Source organism: Genypterus blacodes, unplaced genomic scaffold (genome assembly GCF_046128005.1).
Source record: "Genypterus blacodes isolate CSIRO-AG114 ecotype Tasmania unplaced genomic scaffold, CSIRO-AGI_Gbla_v1 ptg000156l_1, whole genome shotgun sequence".
Taxonomy (NCBI): Eukaryota; Metazoa; Chordata; class Actinopteri; order Ophidiiformes; family Ophidiidae; genus Genypterus; species Genypterus blacodes.
The window spans coordinates 4871584-4888390 of NW_027466957.1; the positions used below are offsets into that span (position 1 = coordinate 4871584).

The window sequence follows — 16807 nt, forward strand, 5'->3', positions numbered from 1 at the left end:
TGTGCTAGCCAGAGGTTCCCTGACTGCCATTAGGTACCGTGATGAGATCCTCAGACCCATTGTGAGACCATATGCTGGTGCAGTGGGCCCTGGTTTCCTTTTAATGCATGACAATGCCAGGCCTCATGTGGCTTTAGTGTGTCACCAGTTCCTCCATGATGAAGGTATTGATGCTATGGACTGGCCTGCCTGTTCCCCAGACCTGAATCCAATTAAGCACATCTGGGACATCATGTCTCGCACCAACGCCACGTTGCACCACAGACTGTCCAGGAGTTGACTGATGCTTCAATCCAAGTCTGGGAGGCGATCCCTCAGGAGAACATCCGCCGCCTCATCAGAAGTATGCCGGCGCTGTAGGGAGGTCATACAGGCACGTGGAGGCCACACGCGCTACTGAGCGTCATTTTGACTTGTCTGGAGGAATTTCCGCTGACATTGGAGCAGCCTGCAATGTGATTTTCCACTTTTATTTTGAGTATGGTTCTGAATCCAGACCTCCATGGGATGATAATTTTGATTTACATTGATCATTTTTATGTTATTTTGTTCTCAACGCACTCTACTGTGTATTGAATAACGATTTACAACTGCAGTATATCATTAAATGAGATCTAAGATGTGTTGTTTAAGTGTTCTTTATTTTTTTGAGCAGTGTATCTGTCAACATCGGTCTGTGTGGGGAATTAAGATATCAAACGTTGACCTGGATACACTAACACCCAATCACTGAATGCTCTCAGTCATTGAATGCAAATGGCAACAGGTGTGGGAAACAGATGGATGTTGGGGAAACATTTTATCTCCCGCCATCCTCTCTAGTTTCACTTAGCCATATCTGATGCCTTGGGGGCATTCTGACATTTAGAATGGCTGTCCTCTCTACGTCACCGCTGGCTTCAGTCGAAGCATCATTGAAAGTCAGGGAACACCCCGACAGCAGTGTTTGCAAATGGTCGCTCTGAGTAACAAGCCATGGTTCAAACAGCTGATTCAGCCGGGATTATTTGCATGTGCTTCCCAGGCAAACAAGCTTGCAATGATGAACAGAACAAACACTGACATGCAGCAGCATTTCCTATATCCCACTTCCCTAAAACGCACATCAGCATGAGGGAGATCTCATTGCAATGCAAACATGGTCACTGCACATGCTGAAGGGAGAATCCCTCGGACGGGTGAGCATATTACAAACACTGTTAGCTGGCATGGCTTCATGTAAAGTGTGTGGGGTTCCCAAAGGTTAAAAAGAAAAAAAATATCGTCCTGAAGATCCAAAATAATGACAACACACCAGTTTGCACGCACAAGATGCATCTCATTCATTTTACAACAGGGGAACAGATCCAGCTTTGAAATCAAACGGCAATGTGTAGAAGTGTGTATTATGGCAAAAGGAGAGCGCATTGTCCATTGTAGGCATGTAAGGAAGAGAAAATGGAGAACATGCACCACAGAACAATGCAGAAAACAAGAATTCATTCACATGTGAAAGGAGTGGAAAGTCACAGCTTTGAAACTCACAGCCAGGACAGCTTGCATGAGAGAAGCGATATCTGAGACACGTTTTAGGTGTGCGAGCAAAGCTTTTTCTAGAAGGCAGAACACTTGCAGTCTCATCCGAAACAGGCAAAACATCTGGACACTTGCAGTCTCATCCGAAACAGGCAAAACATCTGGCTTCTTACAAATATCAACAATGTTGGTAAGGAAAAAGAAAAATACAGTAATTCAAGAACTTTTATCATATACAGTGCATTTACCTTTTCATATATTACTCCACACAGTCCGTACAGAAAAGACTTCCAACTGGTTCTCTTCACCCTGCCCATTAAAACCTAAAAGCTAATGGTCAGTGGAAAACAATGCCAGAAGTCCAGTGTCGGTTAAAATCCGATTTTTCCGTTTTCTGTCAGTATTTGTTGATCCCAAATATCCGAACTCCGTGAAACTGAGGCAGCTTTGGGAGGAGGACGCTGAGGAGGGAGCCTGTGTTGATCAGGAAATGAGTTGGATCGTATTTTGTGTAGAAACTTGCGAGCAGATACCTGGAGCGGGGAAAGTGGAGTGGTGTGAATGTTGGGGTTCACTACATTTTCAGGGTTCACAAATTGTACAAAGACGCAGTCAAACATGAAGGCACACTTGGGTTTACGGCCACATTGTATCCAAATCTCTGACGATTCTCTGCGTATACTGGTGAACAGAACAATGAAGGAAGATAAACAAGAGCAGCGCTGCAAACCAAATCCTGCACAACTGAGCCAGAAGAGATTTAACATCCTGAATTGAAAACCAGCTTCCACATTTCGCCTAACTTGTAATCGAACTTGAGCGTTTGTTTACTTTATGCTGAGGGTAACGTGCGAGAAACGAGACCTGCTTTTACTGTAGAGATGACAACACCTGTGGTCATGTCAATCAAACTGATTCCACTCGGCTCGGGCTTATAAAACGGTGTGTGTGGAAAAAGAAAAGTTATGTCAACAATTGCGCCACAGCGGCAGGTGTTACAGTAAAGCGTGCTGTGTCTTAGTCATTGTATTTATCTAACGGTAACAGGTGTCAGTGCTGCCAAGTTACGTTACATTTGGAAAAACCTGTTGCTGGGAAACGCTAACAGGGGAAGTACGCTTAATGTTCAGCCGTCTGATTTATATTCCTGCATTATTTTATTGGAGGAAGGAAGGAAGCTGGGACAAAGTAAGTCAGCGATGTTCAGCAGAAACGCATCTTTGGACCTGAAGCAAGAAATAATGAAGTTACAGTAAAGAAAGCGTCAGAGAGACGTCAAACTAGTTGCCCACATGGTCTTATCAGCTCAAATCAGGGGAAACACCCGCTCGGGTGGATCGTAGCTGATCAGACCCAAACACTGTCACGCTTCACTGCATGCTGATTCCTCCATCTTTGTTCACATTTGTAAGAAAACAAAACACACTTACAGAATGATTGGCGAGATTGTGAGGAATTTCCGTGACGCCGTGAATTGGACGCCGTAGTCCATCTGTTCCCAGTGTGTGAGCAGACGAGCTTTACCTTGGTCCGGTGTCTCAAAAGGAGTGCCCTTCACAGTGTGTAGAAACAGGTACATAACCTGGCAAACACACACACACTCATTTCAGCAACAAACATGGCAGAATAGGTTTCACATTCAGAATCTGTGTGCTGCGGTGAGTCTGTGGTCTGGACTGGACAACAGTCTAAGTACCAGGTTGTGGATGACGTTGGTCAGGGTCCAGACAAGCGGCACAGTGAAGAAAGGAATGCTGAGCAGGACGATGTGTAACACGACGGTCAGCAGCATGTAAGTCAGCCAGATCCCCCTGCTGTTCATTACCCGTGTGTTGGGGTTCACCTCGCTGTGCGCTACACCTACATTCATCCTGCACAAGGAAGAGAAACATCTTCATTCAAATTCTGGTAGAAATGATTGAATGCACTTTCAAAACACAACATTGAAAAAAAAACAATGTTTACTTTGGCAGTGTTGAGACCCAGAAAGCCCTGTGATTCATTCCACATCATTTACTAGTTGACTAATGAAATGTATAGATAGGTAATGAATCGAAATAATCAAATTGCTTGATGTAGATATACCAAATAGTCCTGATTGAGCGGAAAATGAATTAAGGAATAAGTTAACAAATGAATAAATACAATGCACAAAGTCTAAACGTCAAGTTACCCACGATACATGCAAAAGTTCATAGGAAGTCGTTAAATGTGCGTTAACATTTACTTTATATTAGTCTATCTGTACATATTTATTTATTTATTTTTGTTAAACAGTTTAGTGACATTTACTAATTACTTGTTTATTCGTGTCTCGGTGCGTCTTAAACTATAAATGTATCGTTGTTTGGTTGTAGCTGTAGTTATGATTTGGAGACAACGCCGCCCGGCTGAACTGCTCTGGCGTCTAAAACAAGCGCGTCGTCTGCATCACATAACTTCAAGCTAACGCGGTAGCATTCGCGTAATAATATGCATTATAACAACAACAATAATAGTAATAAGTGCTTAAGTGCAGTGTTTCTTTTTGTTTACTATGCAAACGTGTCGGCGCAGGCTAACTGGCCGTGGCTAGCTTACGTCTCACTTCGGGGGCTAGCATCCCCGTTGCTATCCACAGGTTAACATGCTAACGTTACTTCTGATACGCACTTTGTTTGAATCTCGATGGAGCTTAAGCGTGTCGGAGTTTATACTGACGGGCTCACATCCACGGACACGCGTGAATAAAGCGGGTTAAAGCCGCTCAGCGATTCGGAATCAAAAGGTTTACGTTTTGAGAACTTTACCTTCCTGTGTCGTCGTAGCTCACCAGGAAATTCCTTGTTGTTAACCCCGCCTTTGTTGGCTTTGGGTTGGTTTGGGTTGTGAGCAGGGAAACAGAAATGATACAAAATACCTATTCCCATATTCGCCAGTAAACATGAGAAATTACATTATTTATTTCATCATCCCCATGTAGCCCAACATTTTTTTAGCAATCTAACTTTTGGAGTACAATGATACAAATTAATAGTTCATATAAAAATAATGAATGATGCAACTTCTTATACCTCCATGCACCTCACGCTTCCATTATTCTTCCTTCTTTCTTTCACTTAAGAAAGTTAAGTATTTGAAATATTGGAAGATGATATAAATGTTGTCGTTACTAAGGGAGAAGGGCTCAGCTGATGTTTAGATGGGGCACTTCACACACACACATGCACAATAAGCAATAAGAGAGAACGCCCCCATGTGTGGTTACTCACAGTGACTTCTTCTAAGCAACAAGAGTGGTTCGTACATCCTTTGAATATGGAAACATATGAGGTTTATGATTTGTGGGTACATGGACCATCATCTTGTGTGAGGACGCTCTGCCCACTGAGTAAGGAAAATTCTAAATCACAGCTTGTTCTTTCTGTTTTTCCATTCATGATTTAATTTTTCCTGTTTGTGCACATCTTTTGGTCTGACTTTGTGTTGTTTTTAAGTGCTCAGTGAGTCATCTTAGCATTGTTTATCATGAACCATTCAATGAAACCAGTAACAATACAACAAATGTAGCAGCACTTGGATGAACAGAGGGTTTTACACACACACACACACACACACACACACACAGTGTAACTCTATAGTCCCTGAGCATTGGGTCAGGGACTATAGAGTTACTTGTGAGTGTCATGTGATGAAGGAATGTGATCTCGATTCATTCAAAGAAAATGTTCATTATTAAGCAATCTTGGACACCATTACTATAGGCCCACTTTGACTTCCCCTATCATTTGAAAAGTGACAACTTCCTTTAAAAAACCTTTGAGTAAGCATTGCATCACTCGGCCTTTAAGGGAACTGTGTGAGGACATGCATGATAATAGGTGCATTGACATGACGGAAGCTCACAGGAAGTTGTAGGTCGCTACAGGGCAGCAGGACTCTTTCAGGAAAGCACAACTTCCTTCTTATGCCAGCTAAATTGTCTGGCTGCTGTTTGGGAAATTCATTCATAACTACCTTGTCCTTAATGAGGAATTTCTTGTCACATTCATTTAGTGTACAAGTCATAAAAATGCTATGACCCCATTTACGAAGCAGACCACGTGTCATTCTGAAAATCATATTTATTTTGCATCAAATTGAAAGGGCATGTGATATAACCACAAAAACAAATACAATCCAATAAATAATATTGATTAATAAATAAAATAAATTATTTCAATTAATATATTGAAACAAAGATAGTTTCATCAGAAATACATTCTGTGCATACAGTGTGATACAAGAGTGGAGACTGACACATTATGGTTTGATGACAGCCACTTCTCTGATCAATGTGATCAAAAAGAATGCATACAGCACATTCACATGCATCTGAGAAAACACTGAGGCATCTGAAGTTCTACATGCATCTCTGAGCTGTGCCTTCAACGTGATGAGCTGGATCTCCAACAGCAAAGACCCGAGCGATGAGGATGGAGAAGGAGAAGACTCGGTCAAGGGTGTAGTGGCACAGCCGACGTTTCTTCCATTTGCTTTCAGACACTTCTTCACTGAAGCTGGACTCCTAATGTCGGAAAAACATTCAAATTACAGTATTAAATTTAATTATCTGAGCCAATGATTGCAAATACTTTCTTCATGCAGTTTTGGGTATAAGACTTACCTGAAGGTGTATCATCTCTCCCTGCGAGTTCACACATCTGCTCACAGCCTTTTGGAGTGTGTCGAGAGCTGACTTGACTTTATGAGCTGCTGAACAGTCTGGAAACCGAGCAACAGTGTTGAGTGCAGAGCTGTATTTCTTCAGCATGTATAAGATCTTCTCAATACACGGCTGAGGAGGAAAAGGAATCATAGTTCTTATGCATGTTGTGGACAAGTTCTTTTTTCAGTTCACAAAGGCCTTTTGGCTGCATCTTCAGTGAGTAAGATCCTAAAATCTATTTTATGCTCATGACCTCTATTTTGAAAGCCAATTAAAAAGCAGAAGAAATAAATGTTGGGTTTCTTACCCCAGTTTTCTGTTTGAGGTTCCCTGGATCACACATGTCTTTGGGCTCCATCCAAAGAAGTGAGGTAGGGAAATTTAACATTTCTTTGACCCCATTTCGTGCCTACAGATAATTTTGGACAAACAAATAAATAAAAAAACACGTTGGAATACAGTAAAAGTAGGGTTGATTAACCCGTCATATTTTGATAAACCTCTCAAATATCGTTCAGAATTCTGTGTAAGAATGGGTTAAATAACATTTTCTACATCTTTACATGTACACTTCTTCTTCGCAAATAGCACGAGTTTTTTTAAATATCCTTACCTCAACTGATTTAATTTTTGCAATTTGGTTGAGCTCCAAAGAGCAGTTCCGCACATCCATGCATGCGTCGTGGAAGCCGGGGCTGGCCGGCGCACACGAAGCAGCGGTGAACAGCAGGAACACAGCAGTAACTGTTAAAGGTAGCGTAAAGGCCATGTTGTATGTGTGTTGGTAGTGTGTGCTGTGATCTCCTCCCTCTGTGTGAGCGTCTGATCACTGTTGGTTAGGGGTTGTATTTATGCTTAGGACTCCAGGATTTCCTCTTTTGTTTTTCCTCGTCTTTCCAAGGAACTTTGGGCGGAACCGTCTGTTCTGTAAAGCTCTGTGAGGCGTTGTATGTGATATTAGACTATAAAATAATTTAAATTTGACTTTTCTTTACAATTATTTTAATGGTTTCCTTTATTTCCTTAAGCGACAAAAACATTTATATTGGAGGTAAAAGGCATCAGAACCATTTTGTTTATCTTTTCACAGGTGATGACGTAATGATAACGCGCTATGAGCTTGATTTGAGCTCATTGAACCATTATTATTAAATTGATTTATGATTTTATTGATTTTTTTCCTGAACTCCATTATGTTTATGTAACACTAATATAATATAAACCACCTATAATTTCTGGACATTGTTTCTTTTTGTAAGATTTATTTATTACTTTATTTATCATAATTAGCTATTTGTATGTTGTTCCCTTTTACTCTCGTGCACTGTAGGGTGACAATAAAAGCATTGTTGATGTTTAAAGGATGTTGGATCTGCCCGGATCATATGATTCATTCGAATTCATCAGAACTCAATTTCTCGTAGTGAAGAAAAAAAACCACATTACAATTTACCCCAATTTGTTCTAATCAAGTTTCACAACTCCGGTTATGCCGAGGAAGTGAGATTAACCTCCACGCTTCAGGGTGATAATGAAAAGCATTCTCCTCGCTGACTGGACAAAGTTTCCATTTGTGATCGCTATCTTCCCCGATTTACCAGAGAACACCTCTACCAATAATTTGAAAATTCTCTCTCACATATCGAGCTTTTATTTCTGAGAGAAAGTGACAGGGGTAGTCATGTTTCCCGGGTACGTAATCATTATTACCAAGAAACTAATACCATTAGTTAGTGTAACGAAATTAGATGCAACGTTGAGCAGCTGACAACAAATCTCCTTCATTCATTCATTCAATCATTCATTCACTCATTCAAGGCAGATATTCTTTATTTCAGCTCAACTCATAACACACCGAGGAACGTTGTGCCCCAATATGCCATCAACTGTTATTCATTCTTTACGCTAAAGCTTAAGAGTGTGTAGTTTGTATACAGTTGGGACATGTTTAGTAACTAATCAATCTCAATCGATTATTGTACTTCTACTCGGTACTGTGCACACTTATACCGTTTCAGGCAAAGAGGAGCATCAAACGCACTACTGAACGCGGAGTGTCAGTGAACGCACCACTGTTCACCCCGGAAATAAGTTGTTCAAGTCTCTGTGTTGTTGTTGTGAATGGAAGAAACATGGCCTTGTTTGTAGTCAGCATTATTTCAAGAACAGGTTGGTGTAAACAATTACGTTTTACTTCACATCTTTTTAATTTCTAAAGAGTAACGACACTCACTGCAGTAGATAGTCTGCGCGTAGCTGCACGCGCTGTAGCTGTTAGCCACAGTTAGCCAACACTCGACCATTAGCAAAGGTTAGCAATAGCAGCTAAGTGTCTGCACATGGGACCTCTAATAACACTAAAAACCCTATGTACTTGTTCATAAAATGTAATCGCGTGGAGGCTTTTGTCATAAATCCCGTGCACGAGTTAGGCTCCTGACTCTTTTAAAGCAGAGATCTCTTGAGTTATCTAAAGCAGGCGGCGTGTAGCTAAGCTATAATAAGTTTGAGTTGTACGCAAACAAACAATGGCTGATTTATCAGCCGTTTTCATGGCGTCGTCTAGGTTGATTTCGTCGTACTCATGATGAACTTTGACGGCTTGGACGCGGGCATGGGTGAGTACGCCCCCAGCCTGCACGGCACGCTGGACGGGACAGGGATGGAGCCCTCTTTGGACCCGCACCTGAACCCGGGCTTGCTTCAGGGCGTGGAGCTGGACCCGGAGGGCTTGGCCGTGACTGTGCCCGAGTCTGTGCACCTCATGGAGGGGATGTTCTCAGAGCTCCACAGCGTGGTTGCAGAAGTTGGCGTCCCAGTTACAGCGACGCATTTTGACCTGCAGGAGGAAATACTGTGGATGGGAAATCATAGAGTGAGTGTGTATATGATGTAATGCGATTTCTGTTTAGCTTTCTGGTTCCAGTATCATATAAAAGCAGAAATATCTTTCTTATGTAATTCTCCCATAATCCTCTACTTATTCTGTTTAGGGTCATGCAACTTCCTTCTTCGGACCGACAATGGGGCGCTATTCTTCTTTTCAAGCACATGCAACTGATGACATACGCCACATTCAGAGCTTGGAAACTGGTGTGCTGTTCCTCTCTAAAAGTGACCTCAAGTGCTGTACTCGTGGGGGACTGGTCATGTTTGATTACCCGTAAGTTACTCGGCTAATGACTGGAACGTTGTTCTGCATCTTCATTATCTCAGTCTTGTTAAGTGTCTTGTTTGAACAAAAAGGGTGTTTGGGTTTTCAGGATGGAGGAAGTAGCTGATATGCACAGTCTCCTCATGACCGATAATAACACCTTGCTCATGGCTGGACTGCAGAACTATGCGGTTGAAGTTGACATGAATACTGTTCAAGAGACTCAAAGGGTGAGACTTTTGAATTAAATCCATTAACTGCCACATTTAACTGCACACACACACACCTCTGTATGACAAAATCTTTCAAATGGTATGATATCCAAGTTTCTTTATCATCTGGTTTGTATACTTTATAGTTCACGGTCGAGCTACCTGGAGTGGCAATAATGCGTCAAACAAGTCGTTTCTTCTTCTGTGGTCACACATCTGGCAGGGTAAGAATGCCTCCAGTCCATCAATTCAAATACACTTTCTTTTGCTTGACACCCAAAACCATGTCACTCATTTTACATTTTGTGTAACCCAGATAACCCTTCGGGATTTGCGCAGCTTCAAGGTGGAGCATGAGTTTGATGCGTTCTCCGGCAGCCTGTCAGACTTTGATGTCCACGGAAACCTCCTGGCTGCGTGCGGGTTCTCCAGCCGCGGCCTGAATGGGTTGGCATGCGACCGTTTCCTGATGGTGTATGACCTCCGCATGATGCGGGCTGTAACTCCACTCCAGGTGCACGTGGATCCCCTCTTCTTACGCTTCATCCCGACCTACACATCACGACTGGCAATCCTCTCACAGACAGGTATGAGTTGGTGAATGTGGCAATGCAGAATGCAAATTCTACAGGCTTGTTTTTGAGTCTGGTCAGTGGTTGAATCATTTGCCTTTCTATGAAACCAGTATGATTTGAAACGTTTCCTGAATTCATTTATTTTGAAAGTAACCGTGCACTTTCTGTTGCTTCCACCAGGTCAGTGCCAGTTCTGTGAGCCCACAGGTCTCGCTCATGTGGATGATATATTCCACGTTAACACCGTGGGCCAGTTGCTGATGAGTTTTGACGTATCGGCCAGCAAACAAGCCTTGGCCTTTGGGGATTCGGGGGGTTGTGTGCACCTGTGGTCCGACGCTCCCGAGGTTTCATTCAATGATTACTCTCGGGAGACGGAGTTTGCCCTTCCTTGCATAGTGGACACGTTGCCTCAGCTGGACTGGAACCACGACCTGCTTCCCCTGTCGCTCGTCCCCATGCCGCTAACCAGCGCAGAGCTCCTGCTGTCAGATTGGCCCACTGCCCTGGCCACTCCAAGTCCCCGGTAAGGCAGCCTCACCTCAGCCTCACCTCAGCCTCACTGTCACTGATTTTCCAGATATTTCACAAATGCCTTTTTCTGTAAATGGTTTCTCTTCCTACAGACGAGCTCCTCCCGTGGACGCAGAGATCTTGCGCACAATGAAGACGGTCGGCTTCATCGGTTACGCCGCAAATCCTCGCACTCGGCCACGGAATCAGGCAAGTCAAAAAAACCCTGCGATGTAGAAATTTGTATCTGAGTATCTTTAAATTCAGCATCATTCCATAGATTTGAGTGACTGAACATGCATCTTCTGTCTCTGCTTCAGGTTCCTTATAAGATTAAAGAGGTAGAGTTAGATTATGACAATTACAACCAGGTCCCTGAATCGCCAATCGGTCGTGATGAAGAGCCTCATCTCTACATGGTGCCCAAAAAATACAGAAAGGTTAGGCTTTTCATATTTCATTCTTCATTCATTTCAACATCTCCAAATGTGTGCAGTGACGGTGACCTCATTGTTGTGTATCTTACCCATCAGGTCACAATCAAGTACTCTAAACTGGGACTAGAGGACTTTGACTTTAAACACTACAACAGAACCTTGTTTGCTGGTCTGGAGCCTCACATCCCCAATGCCTACTGTAACTGCATGATCCAGGTAACAAGCCAAAAACAACAACTTTGAAAGAATGAAAGCATTTTTTTGCAATCAATTTTTCCCCCACACACAGTTTTTCTTGTTCCTTATTTGTCACGGAAGGTTTTATATTTCCTGGAGCCAATCCGCTGCCTTGTGCAGAATCATTTGTGCCAGAAGGAGTTTTGTTTGGCGTGCGAGCTCGGCTTCCTCTTCCACATGCTGGACTTGTCTCGAGGAGATCCATGTCAGGTACTTTCCGGGATCGCTTTACTCACTCCCACGTCTGCTGTCCCGACCCGTTTACCACCTTGTAGTTTTCCTCCTCTAACCCCCTCCTCCCATCCCAGGCCAGTAACTTCCTCCGGGCTTTCCGCACCATCCCCGAGGCGTCGGCGCTGGGGCTGATCCTGGCCGACTCGGACGAGCAAACAGGGAAAGCCAGGCTCGGCCGCTTGATCCAAAGCTGGAACCGCTTCATCCTCACTCAGCTCCACCAGGAGACGCAGGAGCAGGAGGGCCCGCAGGCCTACAGAGGAGCAAGCAGCAGGTCTGAGCAGCAGACAGACAGAAACACTTTGTGTCCAAGTCTTCGTCATTGTGTTGGTATGATGAAGTAATGAAGGGCGCTGTACTTAATTTAGATGTATGGATGTTGTTGCAGCACTCTGGGCTCCTCTGGTGAGTCTGCCATTGGGAAGCTCTTTGGGTGTGAAGTTGAGAACAGCAGCCTGTGCCGATGTGGAAAGGAGACGGTCCGCTCCTCCCTCACCCTGCTCTTCACCATGCACTACCCCGAACAAAACTCCCAAGGTGAGTTTTTCCACATGCTGTCTCTCCTCTTTTGAGGTCAGGCCTCACGTGACTTATTCTTTTATGAGTTAACGGCTCATTGAATTTGACTTTATGACTTGTCAGAAAAGGCAATAAAGGAGTATGACTTTGCGGAGATCTTGAAGAAGAGCATCTGTCTGGAGCAGAGCACTCAGGCCTGGTGTGAAAACTGTGAGAAGTACCAGCCTACAGTGAGTTACAGCTCCTACATCACAGCACATCATCAACCTCATACACGTTGATACATCAACGGCCTGAATCAACTTTTTTTTTTTCTTCAGGTGCAGACTCGTAACATCCGATGCCTGCCAGACGTTCTAGTCATCAACTGTGAGGTGAACAGTGCAAAGGAGGCTGAGTTCTGGAAGGTTCAGGCAGAGGTGAGTAACACTGACTTCACTCTTTTTCCCCCTGTTGTGTCAAATTTAGTAAAGACTTCTGAAAATGTAGCCAAGACTTGTAAGTTGTCCCAAGATTTAGATGATTGTTCTTTGGTCCTCTTCACAGTATGCCTACAATAAGGCCATGCAAAAAGAGGCGAATGAACCTCCAAAGCCGAAGGAACCGCCGCCTATGCCCACTGAGTGGTGCTTGGAGTAAGATTCAAACATTCAAACATTATATTCAATATTCTTCAAGTACTTTCAAATGAAGCCTTCATGTATTTAAAGCCACTGACTATTCATCTTTTTGTAGTGGGGAGGAGTTTCCGAACACGGAAGGCTTCACCTTTGACACCAAGGCAGAGGATCTGCGTCACGTCTGGATCCCCATGACTCTTAAGATGTCCATCAGCAAAAGTCAGGGGCTGGAGATCAGCAACTGGCCCAAAGGAGACGAGGTAAAGTATTCAAACCTCCCATCAGATTCACACTGGATTTCCTTTTTTAAGTTTAACGAGTACCTGATTGTCCACATCGTCTCCAAACAGTTGAGCTCAGAGGAAGAGGCCGAGGGCGCCGCTCTCTACGACTTGGTGGTGACCGTGCCTCACCTCCTGGACACTCGCACAGGTGGAAACTTAGTGGCGCACATTAAAGTGGGAGAAACTTATCACCAACGGAAGGAGGTCAGTGTCTCGCTCAGGTTCAGACGTGCAGATTCACAGAGCAAAGTCGATATTAAGACATAAACTGGAGCTGGTGTATTGTACAGGACCACACATGTTCTGTCTTTGAATACTGACATTTGAAGTGACGTGTGTGTTTATTTCAGGGGGTCACACACCAGCAGTGGTATCTCTTTAACGACTTCTTAATCGAGCCAATTGACAAGGTAAACATTGGCATTACTGACTATTTCATTTTTCCGCTGATGAAATGCTGTGTTTGCATGTCATTGATATTCAAGTAATGATGTGTTTACATTTTTGTTTCCCAAAGGCTGAGGCCGCACAGTTTGACGTGAGCTGGAAAGTTCCGGCTATTCTGTATTACGCCAAGAGGAACTACCACACTAAATACGACCTACGCAGTAAGTCGGAAGACACAAACCTGGAAATGACGCGCTGACTTGTGTGTGCAGAAACGACTGCACCTGAGCAACTCCTTCATTCACCCCTGCTGTGTGTGTGTGTGTGTGTGTGTGTGTGTGTGTGTGTGTGTGTGTGTGTGTGTGTGTGTGTGTGTGTCAGTTAAAAACCCCATAGATGCCAGTGTGCTGCTGACTGAGGCCTCATTGGCTCGCAAGCAGAGGAAGAGTCACGCCACTTTCATCCCACTCATGGTGAGCGAGATGCCACAGGCGGGCGACCTGGTGGGTCTGGATGCTGAGTTTGTGACACTCAACCAGGTAAATGAAGAACCATTTGTCTTACAAAGCAAAATCGAATGAGGCTCTGTTGCTCAAAGTCTTTCGTCATGCCTGGTGTGATGAATCTGTGTGTCTGCAGGAAGAGGCAGAACTGCGCAGCGACGGCACCAAGTCCACCATCAAGCCCAGTCAGATGTCTGTGGCCAGGATCACGTGTGTGCGTGGTCAGGGGACCAACGAGGGGGTGCCCTTCATCGACGACTACATCTCTACTCAGGAGCAGGTGAGGAATCAAAGAGAATAAACACTGTCGCCCCTTTTACACGTTGCATTAACATACGTCCTTGTCACGTCTGCATTCTGGTCTCAGTAGTTGGGAAGAGAATTGCGTCTTTGATTCCACAGAGCTGCTGCCCTGGTTGAGACCTCTAACATGTCTGTGGTTTCCAGGTGGTCGACTATTTGACACAGTATTCCGGCATCAAACCAGGGGACCTGGATGCCAAGATTTCTTCCAAGCACTTGACCACTCTGAAGTCCACTTACCTGAAGCTGCGCTTCCTCATTGACACGGGGGTGCGCTTCGTCGGTCATGGTTTACAGAAGGACTTCCGTGTTATCAATCTATTGGTATGTATGGATGGATGTCAGTTGTGTAGTTTGCAATATACAAGCGGCTGAGCGGCACCATGGAGGCTTTCTCCTTGATTCACAGTGTTGACTAAAGTCTGCTTCTCTCCTGGTTTTTAGGTTTTGAAAGACCAAGTTATTGACACTGTCTACCTGTTCCATTTGCCTCGCAAAAGAATGATTTCTCTGAGATTTCTTGCTTGGTACTTCCTGGGTGAGTTCAGATGAAAAACGTTGAACTGCCACGTGATGCAAAAAAACAGCCACGCACACACGCACACCTGCATGTCTGTTCCTACCGACTAGTGTGATGTTTTTGCTGAAACATCAGGTGGTTAGCAAACTGGAACATGATGAGAGTGTTTGCTGGTTTTTCCACCCCACCTGATGCAGGCACAGATGTCTTCATACTTAGTTTAGATGATTGTGTTTGTTAAATATTGCTGTATGAACCATCATGATTCCATGTACAATGTTTGTTAAATTGTGTGGCTCTTGTCCCCAGACTTGAGCATCCAGGGGGAAACCCACGACAGTATTGAGGACGCTCGCACGGCCCTGCAGCTCTACAGGAAGTACCTTGAACTTAGCCGAGGTGGAGCATCGGACGAAGTGAGGAAGGTTCTGAAGGGACTCTATGAGAAAGGTCGCCAGATGGACTGGAAGGTCCCCGACCCGGACACAGGAGATGGTCAAGGTAGCCCAAAAAGTACGAAAATGACAATGAATTGGACGTAGGTTGGCTTTAAGGCGGCGATGAGGGGCAGAGCTTTGTGCGTCTGAACAGATTGAGCTCGTCCCCTCCTCTTCAACGTAGCGCCGTCTCTCCCTCTGTGATGGGGCTGTGAGCTGCAGTCAGACACATAACGCCACCAAAGAAGTTATGATTTTCTTGGTCAGTTACAAAGTGTTTATTGTAAAGATTTGTGTTTTTACTTTTCAATTGTTGAACTTAAGTTTAAGCTCTTAAGTCTAACTGTAGTTAAACTTAAGAGCCGATCTTGTTGTCGATGTTGAGTCAGTCAGTATACTGTTTTAACCGTCTCACCTTGTTCTTTTTATGAAGGAAATGTTTTTGGTAAAGCTCAGTTTGTATTTTTAGATGTTGGACCATTTCAAAAAAGAAAAAAAAAATGTTCTGTTGTTTTTTTTAAATGTGTAAATAAAATGAACTAGAGCACCATACGATGATTCTTTGTTTACTGTCATCAAACAAGGAAGCATTCAGAGCACCAAGGCTGAACGTTTCTCTGTAATTTGCCTTCCCATCCAAACATGAAGTTCCATGTACATTTGACTTTTATTATCTGATTCCTGGACCATGATTGATTATATACTGAAATGATGTCATGCGTCAATCAGCTCTACACTCATGCACAACTGCTAACAGAGAGACAGACAAAGAAATGTTTCACAGAAGCAATAAATCCTTTGTTGTTTACTAACCGATATACAGTATGTGGCAGTAGTGTGTCACGTTCCTGTTAATGAACCCTCAGCAATGTTACGTGGATCATTCTTGTTTGCGGTGCAGTGCTGTTTGTTCATCTGACTGTTAAGTACATGCACCCATTATTCTGGCCCAACGACATAAACACTCCATCATGGCCTTGAGACATTCATCTGGCTGAGTGCAGCTGAAATGTGAGATGTTGCCATGATACGTAGAGGTATTTAGAGCTGCAACACCAACACACATTCCCTATCGCAACAATTATGTCTGATTATGAGCCTGCACACCATCCACAGCTTTCTGCTTCCCTATGACATCTTCAGATCAGTCACACAGAAGTTAACAAACAACTGTCAACACAGAGGCTAGAGATAATCATGTTTTCAGTACAGCAGCATTCTCAGGCCTGTGGTTTATCAGCTTTCACACCTGTGGTTTGATGACTGAGTGAATCATGAAATCACTGAAGGGAAATTAAAATGGCAGCTCTCTCCCTCTTATTGCAGATATTATTGAAGTGTCAGTGTCATACACAAATACAAACAATAAACACATATGCACCTATAAACGAGATATACAGTCCATATTTTTATTGAAGCAAGCATTTGACATGACAGTGCACATACAGTTATAGGACATTTTGGAGATTCTTTTTTACACAAAGGGAGGGAAAAGGAAAGAGAGAGAAAAGTAAAGAAGGTTCTATAATAATAATAATTAATGTTTAACTTTTTACTGAGGTAAAATAGGCAATATGAGGTACAAGTAAATTGAAGTAGAGACAGCTGGAAGCCAAGGCCGCTGAAGGTTGTGAGAACGTGGCACAGTGGTGTGGACGAAGAGTCCAGGA

General features: G+C 43.6%; 2 protein-coding genes across 3 annotated transcripts; one reads left to right on the forward strand and one right to left on the reverse strand.

The window, feature by feature from the left end:
• Positions 1 to 622: 622 nt before the first annotated feature.
• Positions 623 to 4380, reverse strand: ormdl2 (ORMDL sphingolipid biosynthesis regulator 2). Of its 2 annotated transcripts, none has more exons than XM_076166874.1 (4): positions 4305 to 4380; positions 3212 to 3386; positions 2946 to 3097; positions 623 to 2048 (listed from the first exon to the last, which is right to left on the reverse strand). In XM_076166874.1, exons 2-4 carry the CDS (start codon positions 3383 to 3385, stop codon positions 1913 to 1915), a joined length of 462 nt encoding a protein of 153 aa, XP_076022989.1. In that variant the 5' UTR covers position 3386; positions 4305 to 4380; the 3' UTR covers positions 623 to 1912. The 2 variants fall into 2 exon arrangements, with proteins under 2 accessions (XP_076022989.1, XP_076022990.1); XM_076166875.1 differs by lacking the exon at positions 4305 to 4380 and adding an exon at positions 4168 to 4298.
• A 3888-nt stretch (positions 4381 to 8268) lies between these two features.
• Positions 8269 to 15689, forward strand: pan2 (poly(A) specific ribonuclease subunit PAN2). The gene is made up of 25 exons (XM_076166835.1): positions 8269 to 8371; positions 8769 to 9077; positions 9196 to 9365; positions 9466 to 9586; positions 9715 to 9792; positions 9885 to 10155; positions 10324 to 10669; positions 10770 to 10866; positions 10977 to 11096; positions 11190 to 11309; positions 11412 to 11540; positions 11639 to 11838; positions 11953 to 12101; positions 12207 to 12313; positions 12404 to 12502; positions 12630 to 12718; positions 12819 to 12963; positions 13054 to 13191; positions 13338 to 13397; positions 13505 to 13595; positions 13756 to 13913; positions 14014 to 14157; positions 14325 to 14504; positions 14625 to 14718; positions 15010 to 15689. The coding sequence occupies exons 2-25, from the start codon at positions 8787 to 8789 to the stop codon at positions 15240 to 15242; spliced, it is 3630 nt and encodes a 1209-aa protein (XP_076022950.1). The 5' UTR covers positions 8269 to 8371; positions 8769 to 8786; the 3' UTR covers positions 15243 to 15689.
• Positions 15690 to 16807: the final 1118 nt, after the last annotated feature.

Coding starts and splice junctions, on each gene's coding strand:
- ormdl2 (XM_076166874.1), bottom strand. CDS start 3,385: ATGAATGTAGGTGTAGCGCACAGCGAGGTGAACCCCAACACACGGGTA. Junction 3,098..3,211: donor CCAACGTCATCCACAACCTG/GTACTTAGACTG, acceptor TGTGTTTGCCAG/GTTATGTACCTGTTTCTACA. Junction 2,049..2,945: donor ACAATCTCGCCAATCATTCT/GTAAGTGTGTTT, acceptor TCCCCGCTCCAG/GTATCTGCTCGCAAGTTTCT.
- pan2 (XM_076166835.1), top strand. CDS start 8,787: ATGATGAACTTTGACGGCTTGGACGCGGGCATGGGTGAGTACGCCCCC. Junction 10,670..10,769: donor CTGGCCACTCCAAGTCCCCG/GTAAGGCAGCCT, acceptor CTCTTCCTACAG/ACGAGCTCCTCCCGTGGACG. Junction 13,192..13,337: donor CTTATCACCAACGGAAGGAG/GTCAGTGTCTCG, acceptor TGTTTATTTCAG/GGGGTCACACACCAGCAGTG.